Source organism: Pholis gunnellus, assembly GCF_910591455.1.
Source record: "Pholis gunnellus genome assembly, chromosome: 1".
NCBI classification, from domain to species: Eukaryota; Metazoa; Chordata; class Actinopteri; order Perciformes; family Pholidae; genus Pholis; species Pholis gunnellus.
In genome coordinates this window covers 24,043,486-24,061,511 of record NC_136528.1, presented here as the reverse complement: position 1 = coordinate 24,061,511, position 18,026 = coordinate 24,043,486, and the positions used below count along the sequence as shown (strand labels likewise).

The 18,026-nt window shown below is 37.8% G+C and overlaps 1 protein-coding gene across 1 annotated transcript in view; it reads right to left on the bottom strand.

Annotated features, from left to right (window-relative positions):
- The window catches only part of LOC306710993 (glypican-6-like), a gene marked incomplete at both ends in the record, with an annotated part of 119,381 nt that overhangs the window by 81,561 nt on the left and 19,794 nt on the right, over positions 1-18,026 (bottom strand). The window contains one exon of the mRNA XM_079179758.1: positions 10,719-10,877. Within this exon, the coding sequence (XP_079035884.1) occupies positions 10,719-10,877 (159 nt within the window). The remainder of the gene's footprint in view (positions 1-10,718; positions 10,878-18,026) is intronic.

Below are 18,026 nucleotides of genomic sequence, written 5' to 3'. Positions count from 1 at the left end.
CCAACCTAACAATATCTGCTAGAAGCACAACGCCGCAGTGAAAATCACATAATGTGACCATTATGTATCTTTATGCCTGATGCTATTTGCTCGTTTCCTTGGTAGGACAGTAGTCGCTCATTTACTCACTCAAGGACGTTAGGAGGACGTAGTATGAGAATATTGCAGCTTCAGCCTGCAGTCTGCTTTTGATTTTTAAACGGAAAGACAGGCTTATCTTTTGTCAATAAAGCTTTTTTTTCAATTTCCAATGTTTTCATTTTGACCAAGCGACTAGGATTCTCTAATTTTGATTGATATGACTGGCATTTTGAGTAAGTGTTTGCATCTGTGTGTTTTGGTAAAAATCTTTAAGAGGAAGCAGGCGGACAACACTAAGTTTACGCATGGGATGTTATTATTGTTAATTATTAACAACAATGTAAATTGTCAAAATCCTTTTGCTGTACACAATGTTGCAGTGCTATACAGCCATGTAGCCAGAACCTGATTGTGTGTCTCTAAATTTGTATTTTTATTCAATTTTGTTTTATTAAAAACATTAAACAAAAAAAAATTAATCTTGACAACTCTAAGTCTACTTGCCCATTAATTTAAGGCTCCTCAGTCGAAATTATTGTTTTGATTAAAAATGTATTTTTGTACAGACATATTACTAAACAAGATATTTTGTCATTTCTCAACTGCACCATTTTTTCAGGACAAGAGCCATGGGCTTAACATGCAGACGTGCTGTGGCCACGGACAGATTGTGTGCTCTTCAATCTGTACCTTCAATTCTTGAAAATGACTGTAGCTCCCTGAAAAATAACTCAAGCTATTACTGCATAATTTCCCTATATTATATTGAAATGATTTACCCTATCTTACCTTGTTGTATAACAACTACCTTTTTTATAACATGTGATAACCAAACCACAATTTGCCCTGCATTCTACATTTGAAGTTTTAACCCTTAAGCACATGCCTATTGTCAAATTTAAACCCCTCTTTAATTTAAATTTAGTCCATTTTATTTTAGCATAAATGTTAATAGACATATACTTCAATAATTCCACTCTCTCTCTTTGCTACTGTTTGATTAAAACGTCAAAATGCTCCTACTGTACAAGTACTGTATATATATATATATATATATATATATATATATATATATATATATATATACGTAGAGGGAGCTACTCTGACGTTCCTCATATTCTGGTTTTTAAAATTCATCACAGGTGAAGTGGTAAACTAGAAATTATGCCAACCTCGCGGTCACCGCGTTTACATAATTTTTAAATGATGCATGGAGATCAAAAGGAGACGAAACCGTGGGGATCTACGAGGGAGGCAAATCACCACCTTTACAAGAGGAGGGAAACATTTTTCAATAGACGGCACGATCGCAGCTGTAGCCCGAGGAAACTCAATATCCCGCAGACAGGATTTTTTTCTAAGTGAGTTTTCACAGTGTATATGTTTCAATATCTGACACAAAGTTTAAATTTAATAAATATATTGGAAAGGAGAATCACATTGCGCCAGGCCCGTGGATTTCCTCCTCATTTTTGCTACAGTGGCTTGTGGAAAGGTATGCCTCTTATAGCCTCTCCTTGAAGCTCACCAGTGGGACAGAGTTAACAGTGTCCAGGCCATACAGAGCCATCCATCCTGAAGTACAAAAGTGACACCGGGCCGCAGCCTGTGCCAGATGATGGAAGCTGCCACCAACTCTCAGCTAAAGCACTGCTGGACAGACCCCATTCCCTCAGTCCTCAGAGAATTACAGTCGTTCTGACATTCACTTAGGATAACACAGGGACATCAAAACAGAGGTTATTTATTTATGAACACTTCCAGGAACTGGTGTCCACATGGTTTTAGATTTCATAAGAAATTGACATGGGACTGTCACAAAGCTTTCAGCTTCATCACTGGACTGTAGGGGTTAAATCAATGTGTGCCCTGTCCTCGCCAGTGTCCCGCTCTGTGTGTAATTTAGTGTTGTCTCCTGTGTAATGAGGCTCTTGTACCATCTGATGGTTATTGGGTCCTGTTGTGTCCTTTGAGTTGTGAACATTTGTTTTATCCTGTGTAATGTGTCCTGTACTCTGAGGTGTAAAGCTCAATGTCATATGGTCAATGTCACGATTTCATCCATTTTTTTTCCCTAACTAAAGGGAATGCGCCAAGATACGCAGCAATGCGCCAACAAGGGCAGGGAAGCACAAACTTGCTTTCTAGTAAACATCGATGTAAAAAAAATGCAAGTTTCAAACTTTAAAAGACGAATCGCCGTTGCAAATGTTTTATAAGGAACAGCATACATTCATCACATTTGTCAGACCTCAAGGACACACACATGTGAGTAACACTTATAATAAACACAACTTTTTGGTTTACACAAAAACTCCACAAGGCACCTTTAACGCCAGCTGGTTTCATAGGTTCGTCATTGAAATAATTAATTTCATGAGACAATGTACATAACATGATATTGGATCACCTTCGGAGGAGGATCATGAGGTAACATAAATGCAACATGATACCTTGCCCAAAATAAGAATATCACAATAGATGCAAACCCTCTCAGTACAGCATAATTTATATCAAACATTTTGATACAGATTGTCTTAAAAGAAAAGAGTTACTAACCAAATATTCAGAACTAGTTGCTATTTTGTATTCACATTCATGTCTATAGGACAGTTTCATGATTGTTATTTCTGTCCATAGATACGTCCTCTATTACATGTCTGTCCATTGAAGAGCAATCTCTCCTCTGTTGCTGAACCAAAGGATTCATTTTCTTCCATATCCAAACTGAGGGTTTAAAGATAGAGGGTGTCGCATGCTATACTGATTGCTAGGCCTTTTAAGGTCATGTGATTTTGGCCTACATAAATAAAACTAATTTGACTTGAGTTGACATGTCACAAAGGACAATTTCTCATTTCTTTGGTGTTGCTGTAACATTTCATCTCGGACAAACAGTCAGAGCACATTGTCGACAGAAACTATAACAATCTTATGGGCAGGCAGCATGCCATGACATTTTTTTGAACACATAGCCAGAGGACAAACATTTTCAATTTTGGACTCTCCATTAGCTTTCCCTGTGGTATCATTCTCACACCAAGACGTTAACTTTGCAAAACGAATATTCTTTGATGTAATAGGCAGATTGTCATGAAAGTGTACCAACGTTCCCAAGAGAACTTTTGATTTGATGAGCCTTTGGCTTTCCTTTTGCAGTGAAATCCAGAGAACAAACTTTACATTTCATGGCTCCGTAACTTTATTAACAAATATGGTAACCAGGATGACTAGCAGCTTCACACTTTGTCTCGTTTATCTTATAAATGAATTTTAGGAGTATTATTACATACCAAGATACTCTCCATATTGTTGACTAATAGGCACCGAGACCCCCACAGCACATAATGTATTTATCAAGTTTACCTCTGCCAAATTTGTGTCGAGTGGGTCATAGCAGCCAAACTTTCAACTAGAGAGCAATGTCTAAATGGGGCCAAATCTCATCAGAATCTTGCACTGTGTATCAAGTGTAACCTCTTTATTCAATTTATTCATAGTATAAATTAATAATGTTGGCTATTATATTATGCACAGAGGATAATGGGAATTACAAATCAGTCTACAAACTCAAGTACTCAGTCTGTAGAAGTGGAGTTTGTGCATGGAGTAATTAAATGTGTTAAAAGTTATCATTCAAGTTTGCAGAAAAAAAACAGACATACATTGTGACACTAAGTATATTAAGGATGATGTATCAACATTTGGAGTAAAGAAATTATTTACTTTCTTAAAAGTAACAAAATTGGTAATTATAATTCTACAGTAGTTTATAACTTCAGAGCTGAACTGGGCCAAGTATAGAATAATGAGGACCTTTGAGATCCTGTTTTGATGTAACCACTTGATGTCAGCAATGAATTGTGGGCATTTTCAAAATTTTACTTGGTAAGTACTTCAATGAATGTTGAACATGAATAATAAATGTAAAGAGTCTGAGTTTGTGATGTCTGGGGACATTAGTAGAATACCAGAGGTTTTACATAGAGAGATATGTAAGAGCAGAACTGGTTCTGGATGTCCTGATTTTCAGTTCAATATTTTTTAAGTCAGAACGTTTTCTCTGTTGTGTTTATTCACTGTCAGCCCAATGAAACTTTAGGCTGGAATTTCTGGAAGAAAAATGGCCTTGCTGTTAATATCCAGCATTAAATAATTCTAGTCTTTGAAAGTCACACTCGTGGAACAAAAAATAACTGCACTGAGGCGACAACACCATAGTGTCTCTCTTTGAGGCAGAGTTGAGGAGTCACAAACAAAGAGACGCTATGAACAAAGGACAATCCATCACTGTGTTGTGTCATACCAAACCTCCATACCTGTAGCATAGTGCTGAAACATATTTTCCTTGTCAGTCTGACACAAAAGCTATTGATAAATGATCTGGTTTGGAGGCTATGTAAGTTGTAATATGTATTTGGATTGTCTAAAGAACAAAAAAAACACTGCTTCAGCTACTTCACATCTAAAGCATTTACAATATAATGGTTTTATTCTATAAATGGACCCAAAATAATTTCTATTCATCTCTTATCGAAACCCAATTTAAGCTATTTCTCAACCTCATAATTAGAAGATTTACTTCATTATTTTACTATAATGCAGAGCAAATTACATTTCATAGAAGGTCTTTAGTTTAATGTTAGTGCTTTGTTAATCCTTATTTGAAGGGCTCTTGGCTTAGAGTAAACATGGTTATATTGCCTCGCCCTATGCACCAACCAGCAGCGCTCACCAAGCTGAAGCTGCATGGTTTGGTTCATTGGATATGAAAGTTCAAAAGCATTTCATGATTCACCAACTGCAAAAAATCAAAGGTGGCCTAACATTATTGTATTTTTTTGTTTTGTGGGGGAAAATGGGTTTAAACTAAAGATAAATAAAGGTGCATTAGTCTAAGAAACATGTTGGTTCACAGATTTGTGTCGTTCTCCCTGTTGTTTTTTAATGAGGCTTTTTTCCTTCTTTGTTTCAAAGATGCTAGTATCATGCACAGAACCAATAGGATGACTATAATGAATCACATAACTTATGTCCCATTTTCTGCTCTTTCATGCATAAAAAAATGTGCTCGGTGCTTTTTCTTCAAATTACTCACTTAGTATTCTACAACTATAATGCACTAAACAATTAACATAAAATAAGTCCTGATAGGATTAAATGTTGAGCCCAGGAAAAGCTGTGACTGTTGGTCTCTGTCTGTCTACTGAAATCTGAAATATTTTATTTTCCATTGAAACCTGAAAGGACAAAATGTCCCATCTGTGAGGCGCTTCACCTTGAGCTAAAATATTACAGATAAAGAATGAATCTGTGAAATGCAACAACTGGTGAATTTGTCGGGACTGCAGCTGAGAGAGAATGGGTTGTTGTGTTTCGAGTGAGTCTTGGTTTAAGTCGAGTGTGAATAAGGGATCGTTGAAGGGAATGAGGGGCACTGCGGCTCTCAACGTTGAGCGGAGAAGCTCTACTGGGGCAGGATCAAAGAGCTCAGTCATCCAAGGCTGCTGCTCAACCCAGACTTTAGTCAACCAACCACACACACTAATCTCTTGCCGGGGTCTCCACAGAAAAGCATCAACCAAACTGAACCTAATGAGCATCTACCATACAACAAGAACAAACAGAAAGCGTTATACTGGACATATAATAGAGTCAAACTTCGGTATATTAACCTCTTAAACTCCCACACACCTACAAGTTGTCAAAGACTCTGAATATACAGAAATGCAGGGATGTATAAAATGCAAAACAAGAAGCTTCAATTGATGTACATCGCAGCCATTAAAAAAAAATAATAAAAAAAATAAAGAAGAAAGGAGGGAGAGTGAGAGGGTGAGAGTGAGAGTGAGAGTAAGAGTGAGAGAGAGAGTGAGAGTGAGAGAGAGAGAGAGAGAGAAAAACATTATGTTGGGGAAATCAATACACTTTTTCACTTTTCAATGAAATAAGATTTCCAGTGGTGGCTGGTGACATAAAAAACAGGGAGAAAACCAACTTACGGCTTCACGTTATTTAACCAGTGACTACTTGCCAACTAGCCCTAGGAGTAAACCCTTTTTACGAAGATAGTGACATTTTAAATATGTAATACTAGACCAGAATTCAAAGAGATGAGAACATTTTTTAATTCAATCAAATTCAATCTCAAAGGTCTCAATCTCAAATCCCTTGACTGTGCATGAGGCATCTTTTATCATGGTGCATCCCCTGCAATTAATCTTTAACAGATGTGACGGAACTCTCTCCCCCTCTGCCTCTTTCACAAATCCAGCCTTTCTCTGTCTTTATCTCCATCTTCGTCTCTCCAGCTTTCTCTCTCACTCACATACATATTGTAAATATTTATCTAATTTCTTCTCCTTAATTCAGGTTACCTCAGGACACCCACTAGGCACAGAACACTAATGCTTTCAGAGACTAATAAAACAAACCTGTTGGGGGTGGTAACCATAGTGAGCCAAAGAAATGCAGACCTGCAACACAGTAGAGTAGGATTGTGAGTTTCTTTCCCCATACTGTCCATCAATTGGACTGGAATATGACCAGACTCCAAGTCTCTCTGGGAGAATATAAAGCACACTGATTTCTTGGCCACATGATTGGACATTCAGAAAACCCAAACCTTAATTTTAGTGTGCAACAGTCATTTATAGCTTCAGGATTGCTCAATAATGCATCAAAACCCACAGGCCTCCAGGGGAAGCAGTCAGTAATCAAAAAGTAAGTTAAGGTTTTCATAATAGGGCCCTATAAATAACTGGGGACAGAAATGAGGGCATGTAAAATTGATGAGGGATGATTCAAACCCCACGAGGTGGAGGGAGCTTAACGCAAGGAGAAGGAATGTGATGTCGAGTGGCCTGGCGATATGGGCACGTGAAGAAGATGGAATTGCACAAGTGATTTGTGTCACCAGTGTCACTACATAACTACACAGATATATGGACATTATTCTAGAGGAACTGTCTTTGAAATGGCGCCATCAATGTAGAAACACACTTTCTAATACAAAGCTTTTACTGCACATTTCAAACAATCTGGCAACGCTTGCATAACCTATGGCTACCAATTAGTTGTTACGAAGAAGAGCAGAACCTTCTTTCTAAGTCTGTGTATTACATCTGTTCCACAGAAAAGCCTTAAAAAAATGTTCCTCGTGTGTTCTGTACAATTTTATTATTCCATGTAATCAACACCAAGATCTAAGTTTCATATTCAATATTTTTTCAACTGTGATTACATGTTATATATTTATCTTTTGTTGCCAATTGTCTACATGTGTCTGATAAAAGAAGGCAACAGAGCACAGAACTCTTTTTTCCGCATTCATTCCAACTTAGTTCAAGAGAGACAGAGTGCACACAGAAACATGACTTTTAGAACTTTAAGAATATGGGTTGAAATGAGCACCTAAAACAAAACTCCCACACATTCTTTCAGAAATGTAAAAGATGGTGAGCTTGAACTTCTGCATCTTCTGCAGGAGTTCTCCTGTGTGCCTTACACTAACGTCACTCTTCTGTGAAAAAGTATCTTAAAAGTGTTTTGAAATAGGGTTTAATGAGGCCACTCAAAGCATAATCTTTAAAGAAACGTATTCCCTCGACGTTAAATAGACACAATCTTGTAATCTTTTACCTCGAAATGAGGATTCCATTAGGATGGCTTAAAGAAAAAAAGATAGTGGTTGTCATATTGTCAAAATTAGATGGAAAAGTAAACTAAAGGTAAACAATAATAGGTCACACAACAGTACAGAATTACTCTTACTACTGAAGGTTTAGTTCAGTAACCGTTTGATGTCCCAATCAAGTTTATTTTGCCCCTGATTCCAATATGAGTCCTTTAATATTGAGTGTGTGCGGATACCGAGTTTGATCCAGTATTTCATTTATTAAATGCCGACTGAATATATATCTGACACATTCAACGATTGTAGCCTACTTAATCCAACACACCTTATTTTTTTCATGAGCTTCTTGATCCAAATGCTGAAGAGCCTGGTTCTAAAATATTAAGCTGTAAAGCTTAAATTAATGATATGATGTGAATGAAAGTTTTATTGCAGAATGTGACTGAAATTGCCGTGACACAATCAGCTAGAGAGAAGACGGATCAGCCTGTTGTCGTTGTGTGAACTACAGAAACACTCACGGTTGCGTTACAGAGTTGAGCTTCTTCCCACACAAACCATCTTAGGTCCAGTGAAGACAACGGCTGCACAGAGCACTTTTAACCCCAAAACAGACTTAATTTGCCCTCATGTTTCTCACTGAATCAATTGCTGACAGCTGATATAACCTGTCACCACCAATGGTTGTCATTTCAACAACTGTGAAAGTGACGGTCTGCACTGGTTAAAAATGACGACCTGAATATACAGTATGGTACACTGGTCTTTGCTAATGAGAAAGAGAGATTTGTTAGCATTTCGCCAACATCAGTGTCTTCAATCTTTTACATTCACACGCTCCAATTTTCCCTTGCATATGCAGGAAATGCTTGTACCGTTGGCTGACATAAGGGAGAGCAGTGTTGCCACACTAGCAGGCAGATGTGGAAAAATCACAGTAGAGAAAAGAAAGGATTAGAATTTGATCTGCTTTATTTCAGCAGATATCAGATGATCCTTAGCATTGGCTCGGGGCATCTCTAGTATCCTTGCATGCATAACAGTGAAACCAATGACGCTTACCTTCGATATATCTCTTATTTCAATATAAGTAGTGTTAAATAACTAAGTCAATGCTTCTGACATTCGTAGTTCGAAGTTTTCTGTGTGAATGAATACATCTTCACATTCATCATGAACATTAATGGAAATAACACTGCTGTTTGTGATTCAAATGTGATAGGATATATTGTATTATCTAGATTCTCCACTCAAGCCCTTCAGCATTTCTATAAATATCCTACTGATAAACTAATATTGCCATTTAAAACAAAAGCAATTGAATCCGACTCTACCAGGGAGATGCAGGTATTGTGCTCAGTTGATTGCCAACCTGACAGATGGATCATTTAACACTCAGAAGTGACGAACTTGAAAGAAACTATTCTTGATTGTCTCTGGCCAGGTAAAACGCTCATCTCTCTTATTCCAGCTATATCCTTTCTGGTGCCGGTACTCAGTTTTCAGTTTGTATCACACTTGATATCACATAAAGAGAAAAAAAATGAGTTGATTTTAAACATGCAGTTTGCCAAGAAACACAGAAATTGTCCTGATTCAACATTTATTGCCGTCACTTTTTTCATATTGAAGGCCCTGCATAACCCTCTACCATCTGCTACATAGGGTCACGGCTGCAAATTCACTGATATTCTTGAAACAGAATGTAAGACACATTTGGTATTCAATGTCAATAAAAACGTGTTGTCAAAACTAGACACTTTGATGCTATGCTATTTATTTGAAGCAGCTGGTATGCAACACTTTTTTTTTTCATTGTAAACATGTCATCTTTAGTGGTTATTTGCATAAATTATTGCAATTTTATTAATACAAATATTTTTTTTGTTAAATTAGTAGTTTGTATCATATATTACCAGTTGCTAGTGTTAGGAAGTTAAATAGGTCATCATTCCCTCTTTAATATCGATTTCATATTGCTGTAAAAACATCTCCTTCAAACAACTGTATTTATTCAGGTTTCTTGGCAAAAACTACATTCTACAAGATTACATTTGAACACATTTGCTCCCTTTTTGACTTTTGTGCTGATCCGATCTTTGAGCCGATCCGTGATATGATACGAACGGTGAGTTTTATGATCCGTCACACCACAAGTAATTATAATCTTTATCAACTACAGACTCTACATTAGCAAAATAAAAATAAAAAAGATACAATTCTTTTCACTTTCATATCAAGAGTGTGTGACATGCTAACCTCACCATATGTTGCTTACAGGAGTACGAGTAAATGTTTCCAGGCAAAAGTAGCAGCTACAAATATTTTATACTCTGATTGTTAAACTGTGTAATTAATATGCGGTTCACATGTGTGCCTGTGTACGGATCACAGATCCACTGCCTACCTAATTACTGCTAACTGTTACACTACCAATACAAACCAACGAGAATTTTGATTTACATAAAAAAAAAAAAAAATATGACGAGTGACATGAAGACACTGTGACACCTTGATCTAATAATGTGCACCATGATTTTACTTTTACAGACAACTTTGCATTCAAGCATGCAGAACGGCAATGACGTTTATTCACCAAATGTCTTGTTCTGTCAGTTTGTAAATAAATTCCAGTAGCACAAAAGCACCATCACATTGTGCAATGCTCCATGAGTCAGTCAGAAAAATAATATAGTCTAAGTCTGTGAGTGTTGAACAACAGAAATGATAACTAAATTTAGTTAGACTTGTGAAAGTTTCATGAGGTAGCTGGTGGTGTGAGCCAAGAGAAAGAAAACGTACAAAAGGTTTACTGTACTGAGGAAGAAGAGGACCAAAATGTATGAAAAGAAAACATTCTCTCACAGTATCATTAATAATAGCCAGCCATTTTCAGTCGTGGCGTCACGGCAAGTTTGACAGTGCTTGTGTGGAAAATATTTACTAAAAGTCGAAGTGTCTGGGATACAAATTAATATGTATGTCAGCAGATATAGCTTACCGTCAAACCTTTTATGCCTCGAGACAAATGCCGTCCTCATATTGCGGCTGCTCTCATTGACCAAGTTCTCGAAATCCAGTTTGCTCTCCTCTTTGAGTTTGTCCTCCATCTCGGGTGTGCAGCAGGTGTATCCCTGGGGACAGACACGCAGGTGCTCACCTGAGGGAGACAGAGACAGAGACGTTTTTTTACACCCATCACTGCCGCAGGATTCAGTTTTTCAAAAGGCTGAGCTGAGTCTTTGATCAGAACTCTCCTGTGATTTTGGGACTCATCACCGAAGCTATCAAAGAGGGACAGACCGTAACAAATGGGGAAGGATAATATTTGTCGGTACCCTGCTATCGTGTGAAACAGAGAGAAACGTAGATATAGCAGTGCATACACCTCATGCTGGATTTTCATTATACATCAGTTCAAAGCACTGCAGTAAAGGCAACTGAGCACATGTACATGAATGGCAGTGCATTCAGAAACTATATTCCTGTTTCGAGGAAGTGTGAAGGCTATACCAATAGTAGACATGTGCCAAAAATATCTTGACAACTGCTTTCATTGATTTTTTAATTGTTTTTGGGTCACAACACAACAAACAGTAAACAATATGCTAACCCCTTTCATACTACAGTCCTCACACTTATGTAATACACTATTCAAATACATTTAAAAAAGGATTACTGCAGCTTTAGAATTTCAGAATCACAGTGCTCTCTACCAGAAAAATACACTCGCTAGAGTGCAGCTCTTCGGTGCGTCTGCAACGACCACTGCTGTATTGTGTGATTGAATGAATACAACTCACAGTTGGCTGACTCCCCTTTCAGATACCAATGGGCTGTATGGCATCGTAAAACACACTTAGTTCAAACTCAAAAACAAGCAGCGGCCCGAAGTCGTCGTACAAGACACGTCATGCAATCGTGCAAAAAACAAAACAAAACTCAAGCTGTCTGCGTGCATAGCAACGGGTGAGTGGAGGCGAGGTACAGCAGTGTGTGTATTGGTAGTTAGCTGTTAGCGGTTAGCCAAACACACCAATTGGCCATTAACAACTGACAGTTATGAGAAAATGAAAGTGAGTGAGCTTCCAAAATGAATCACAGTCAGAGAACCCTGTGGTCTAAATTGGCCCATTTACAAACCAATACATAACATGGTTCTATTCAAAAATATTTTAGATTACAGGATCTAGTTTGTTGTAATTACTGTCAAAAAGCACTTTATGGAACTGATGAGACTCATGAGAGCTTATGAGACGGACTTGGGGGCTCAATCATGGACTTTTCAGTCAGAAGAGAAGACCAATGAACAAAAAACAAAAAGAAACAAACAGAAGATTGAGATTGCAGTTACTGTGTAAACATATGAGAGTGCACTGATAATTATACATATATAAATAAATATATTTTTCAAAAATATATTTCCTGGACAGCAACATTTGTGGAGCCGGCAAGGATGTTGCTAAAAAGAGGCAGCCGTAGTGCAAATTCTTTGGAAAATAATTACCTGTCTTCGACTCGTTACTGATACATACAAATAGAGCAATTTTAGAGGTGCCACATTTGCATACTTGCTGTATAATCTTTCCTCTGCTGCTCTACATCTGAGAGCATCAGACATCATTATCAGAGGTTTAGTCAAAAAAAAAAAAAAAAAAAAGTTCTGGCCAGCATGAAAGATTTGAGTTTTGAGAGTTTTTTTTTTTTTCAGTTCTACCTATTAATTAACATTTAAGGAAGAGACAGAGAAAATGACTGTCGCTGCACTAGTGGTGGATTGGTGCAGAAGAGACTTAGAGTGTGGGACTTTTCTTTTTATGTATTCGACTACACAATGCAAGTCTTGACAGTCTCACTGTTGTACTGCATGCATATACAGTAAGCTATCGATGAAGGAGCTCTGCATGGATAGTGAAACAAGGAGGCCGCAGTATGTACGTGTTGGTACTCTCAAATGTGCTTAATCCTTAATCAGTCCTTAGAGAGGCACCAAGCTGCAGTAATGAGGTGCACCATCAACAGTTCAACACCAGCCTATTGTCTCTAGAGTAACGAACAAGCCTCCTGGCCACTGAGACCAAACTCTCTAAAAACAACAAAATAAGCTGAAATGCAGAAGTCCTTTAGAAAACGACAGCGCTGTAATCTTTTAGCAACGCAACAGCATTCCTCAACTGGCACACGCTGTTTCCACTCTGTTGAGATGCAACCCTGTGTGATAATCCTCATTCCACGCATGCCTGCAGAGAAAACAATATTGTGCAGGGCAGAGAGCTTGTGGTAACTGTAGCTTAGTGGTATTATTTCATTGATATGTTTTTCCATCTTTTCTTTGCATAAATCTCTGTTGTTTATCTTCTCAGGTGAAGTTATCGTGGCGGTTTGTGCTGTATCCGTTTTGCTTACATTTGAGCGCTCAATCACTTTCATTAAACGTGTAGTGCAACATGGTCCATCACATTTTTGGGGCGAGGAAAATGTTGACATTGAGGAGTGGGGGAATTTAAGGCTGACTTGGGGTCAGTTTCAATTGGCAAGCATCAGCTGGTTGGCAAATGTCAAAGAAAGTGCCTCAGGTCAGCTGTGTGGACCTTGTTTCCCAGGATCTGAAATGGCTGTTTGAAACTATGCCACAGCAAGAGTTTGGCACAAGAGTATGGTTTATTGTCATCATGATGGATAACTTTAGATGACATTCACTCGCTGCATTAGGAAGCTCTGCAACTCTGAAGTAAGTCCATTTCAATGTGAAGTTTCCATTGATGCAACAAATTGACTTAACGTGTCAAAGTAGAACACTACTGTTGGCAACTAAAGGTTGGCAAGAAAGAGAAAAGAATTAAATCAATAAAAAGTCCTTAAGTGCAAATGACAGCTAAAAGGAAACCATGGTGATTTTAAAGGTTGCACACCCCTCTGTTCCTCTTTCAGTCTTTTTTTTGTATAAACACATAATTTGACAGATTCAGCTACTTTCAGCACTTTGAAAAGTGGTGATGCTGCTTTTATATCAACCGACATAAAAAAGGACTTTGTGAATAGCAGGTAGGAGTCTGAGTTGCATGTTTATGATCCTGTGACTTGTTGCCACATGTTATTCCTTCTCTCCTTTTCTCACTAGTCTATTTTTCTGGCTGCTCTCCACAATACAGATACCAAAATAAACAGCAGCATATAGACAGCAGTAATGCCAAAATAATAAAGGACAAAACTATTCTACGTTTACTGATAAAACTTTCCTGCACGGTTTTTCCACTGTGTTTATACATTGTGAGCTCTACTCCAAAAAAACAATACAAACATAAAGGCCTACCGTGGTGAACTTGGGGAATAATCGTCCCCAAATCTAGATGGGATTCTGGCTCACTGGACCATATATGTCCCGTTCTAGTGGGTTGCAAGATGGAATTTGAAACCAAGCTGCCAATACACTCTATGCTTGCAAGATCACAGTTGTGCTCAGACTGCCAGGTTGAGTTAAACCTGTACGACTCAATACTAATAATACCAACAAAACTGAAGATGTAGGGTGAAACGGTAGAAACCCAGGGACGTCTGTACGGGTAGGAAGCACAAGTGATGTTGCTATAAGAATACATTTACAAAGACAAATTAAACAAATCAATTGTGAGTGCCTTCATGATAGGCCTCAAGGAATCAAGATAATTTATACAATAAATTGGTTTAAATTAACTATGTAATGAAAAAGAATCAATGTATCCATTTAACAGCCACCAAGACCCAATTCCCACCTTTGTCAAAGCAGTACGATACAATGCGATTTCATAATGTGCAGATCTATTTTATAGCTACTATATAGTTGCAAAACTATTAAAGAAAATAGATATGTGAGAGAGTTGCACTAAATGTCCCTTCTTTCCATTATGACAAATATAATAAAAGAACATCATTATTATAAAAAAAATCTCAGTACCTGAGAATAATAAAAAACACAATCAGTCGACTCCGAACAATCCATTGAAACATGCTAATTAATTAAGCCTTGCTGTTACTGTATAGAAAATAGCCTCAGCTATGGATTTTGACAAATCAGAGCTCTGTTAGGAAGTGCAGCACTACAGCAAAAAAACAACAACAAAGAAACAGAACACTGTTTTTGTCGCTAACATTTTTGTTGGCTGCAGGTGAAGAGGAGCAAGTGGGAAGTTGGGAACAGTCCCAGAGCATATCCATAGCATCTGTTAAAATGGCTTGCCAAATCAAAACTGTAAACAAGTATTTTACTGCTGCTGAAACTTTTGCACATTTGTTAAAAAAACACTTTTGGGTCCAGCTATTTGGTAACATGTGCTTTCACGAACAGGCAAAGGATGAAAGTGAGAGTGGAAAGTTTGTTTTAACTGAGTGAGCAGCAGAGAATCCCACACTGAATGTAAGCCTGCGGTGACAGCGCTGACAGAAGTGCTAATATATTAAAGAGGATACAAGTCTCACGTCAGGTTCTTCATATACAGATGAGAAAATCCTGCTTCCACTTAGATGTTAAACAACACAGCTGTATCTTAAACATTAGATCTGGCACATCCATCCACATTCATGATTCATTATGCGCCTAACCTAATCACAAATTCATGGATCAGCACACGCAAAGACAGACCAGCATAGACACATACATAAAACATTATTTACTCACGGGTTTATCTATGACTTATGAGCAAATAGTTATGCAACCACTGTGAAAAAAAAAGCGTGGATAAAGGCCTTTGCACATGTATTTAGTTTTCTAATGTACCACTCTGTCCTTGCAGCTGTTTCGACTGCAGATGTCAGAGAGGCATCGTACACATCTTTCCCTTTCAGAACAAGCTGATCAGAGATTTAAATGTATGTAATTACAGAAGGCAAGCTAATTAGGATAAATGCTAATCTTCTTCAGGGATTTTACAGTGAAAAGTTCTGGCATTAGCTTCAATGTTTCCTAATCAAAAGGAGGTGAGGCATAAGAAATATTGTGCAGCTTACAAATGCAATCACACATTGGTTGTTTTGTTCAGTTTCTTTGATGCACAGATGTGTTTGGCTCCTCTGGATCACAATCTTCATGGACTGCGAAACCTGATTGAAGCGTAGCATTGTAATTAGGTGAAATTGCTGACTACAGTTTCAGAGAATGCTCGCACAGGCCGGCTCACTGCTGATGAACGGCTGGTGAAAAAACGGCAAGACAAAGCCCGTTTGACACATGCAATCAGCCACAAAGCTTCTTTCACAGAAGAAGAAAGTTCCCCAACCCATTATGAATGTTAATTTAAGATTATCATGTGTGACACATATGTTTAACCACAGACAATCTGATCTGCTAAATAACCATGTCAGGAATACAAGTCATTGGGAGAAAATGGATGGACCTGGAGGTATGATCATGTGGAGAGTTAAGAAGAACTAACATCATATGGTGCACTTTATTCTACAGTTGCCTTGTATTTGGCCTCAGTTCCCTTTGGCTTTATGTCCCTTGATGTTAAAGAAGCATGGACTCCGCGTGTTTGAGGTTTCATACACAGGCAGATGCTGCAGTCATGTCTAATGGGCAAACGTGAAGGATGACACATTTCTTATCCTTTCTTTCTAATAGAGGTTCATTAAAATTGGCAGTAGAGCCAACAGTTTGTTAGACAGCCATGTGATGTTACAGCTCAACAATTGCAGCAGATGCCCTGGTGAGATTAGTGTTGCTAAATTCCGGGAATCTTCAAGGTGGAACCTTTCCATGGGAAATAATAAAGAACGAGAATAAAATGGAAATATATGGGGTTGTCTGCTCAGGCCGTGTTTACCATGTCATATGCAAATAAAACCTAGCCATTTACCATCTCATAAGAAGACATAATCCTTTAATTCGGGCAAATAGATCCATTATTTTCTCAAATACACACAATGTGAAATGTGCCATGTGGTGAGTTATCTAGCTGTCAACATAACTAATGGGGAAACGTACTTTGAACATTTGAGCCGACAGTGTGGGATGTGTGGAAACTTAGGATTTATAGCGAACAACTAAATTCTAGAAGAAATGTCTTACAAATCAAGATGAACGTAAAGAGGTGAATTAAAAGTGAACTCTTCAATTGACAAATGCTTAATCTCACATGGTAATAGCTAGCTAGCAAAAGCTCGCAGAAGGTGTTAACTGTGTACTATCTGCTGGTACTAAAATATCCTGAAAAAAATAAAATGTATTCACTCAAGTAATATAATCAAGACTTCCCTGAAAGCATGAAGTCCTTTGGCAGACAGTACAGTAGTGTTGACAGCACATGTGATGGGAGGATGCACTGTGCATGCAGAGGGTTGTCATTTATTGAATTCCTATTTCATGGGATGCTGGTAAATCATCTGTACATCATCTGCTGGAAGAGTGCACTGCTGAATGCAGCGCATGGTTATAAGACCTAGTATTGCTATTTCATGTGTATTTCCTACCAAATAAGTATGTAAAAGATATTTAATTGAAATTTGAAACAATGTAGCTGGCCACGTCTCACTAATGCACCTTGGCAGGATTTAGCTGCAACCAGAGACTGTTTAAGGTTAAAAATGGCGTTATCATCCTCCCGTCTAGACCGCAGACGTGTTTTTCAATCACTTGTCTTATGCAACAGATACGCTCTCATTGTAAACTATGCAGCTGTCTGCACCGGCTCGATGCAGCAAAACTGAATCTCACTTTGCAAGCAAGCTGTCTTTACCTGCCAGGTTAAGAATAGTTAGGAGTCAGTAGTCTATGATGGTATTAAACAATCAACAAAATCTCATTTTTTCCAAAAATTGTGAATCACTTTAAGGTCCTTGAGCATACAGTTACAAGTGAGCACAAATAATGTTAGGCTGCAGATTAGCCTTGGGCAGACAAACCGACAGACACATGCACACATATGCAGGACAGGATACATAATCTCCTGGCAGAAATAATTTTAAAAAAGTAGGATTGCAAACTAATTTAAATAGTCTCAGATTTAAATGAGCATATACTGGATTTTCGAGATTGAAGTAATGAATATGATATCTTTCTGAAATCTTTGGCCAATTTCGATGAAATTAAAACTAATGGCTATTGGGACTAGATAAATTACTTATTTAAGTTACAACTATTACAAATGGATGTAAAGGGAGGGCATGCTTTTTTATTTTCATACAGTAACACAAGATAATAGATAATGGGTCATAAAGTAGAATTTGAAGTTAAAAAAAAGTACTAGAAGCAGACTTCTCTAAAACGCTTTTGCTTCAGCTGGAGAAAAATGTCATGCATGATTATACTGCAAAGTAGCAGGGGGTTGGGAGGATT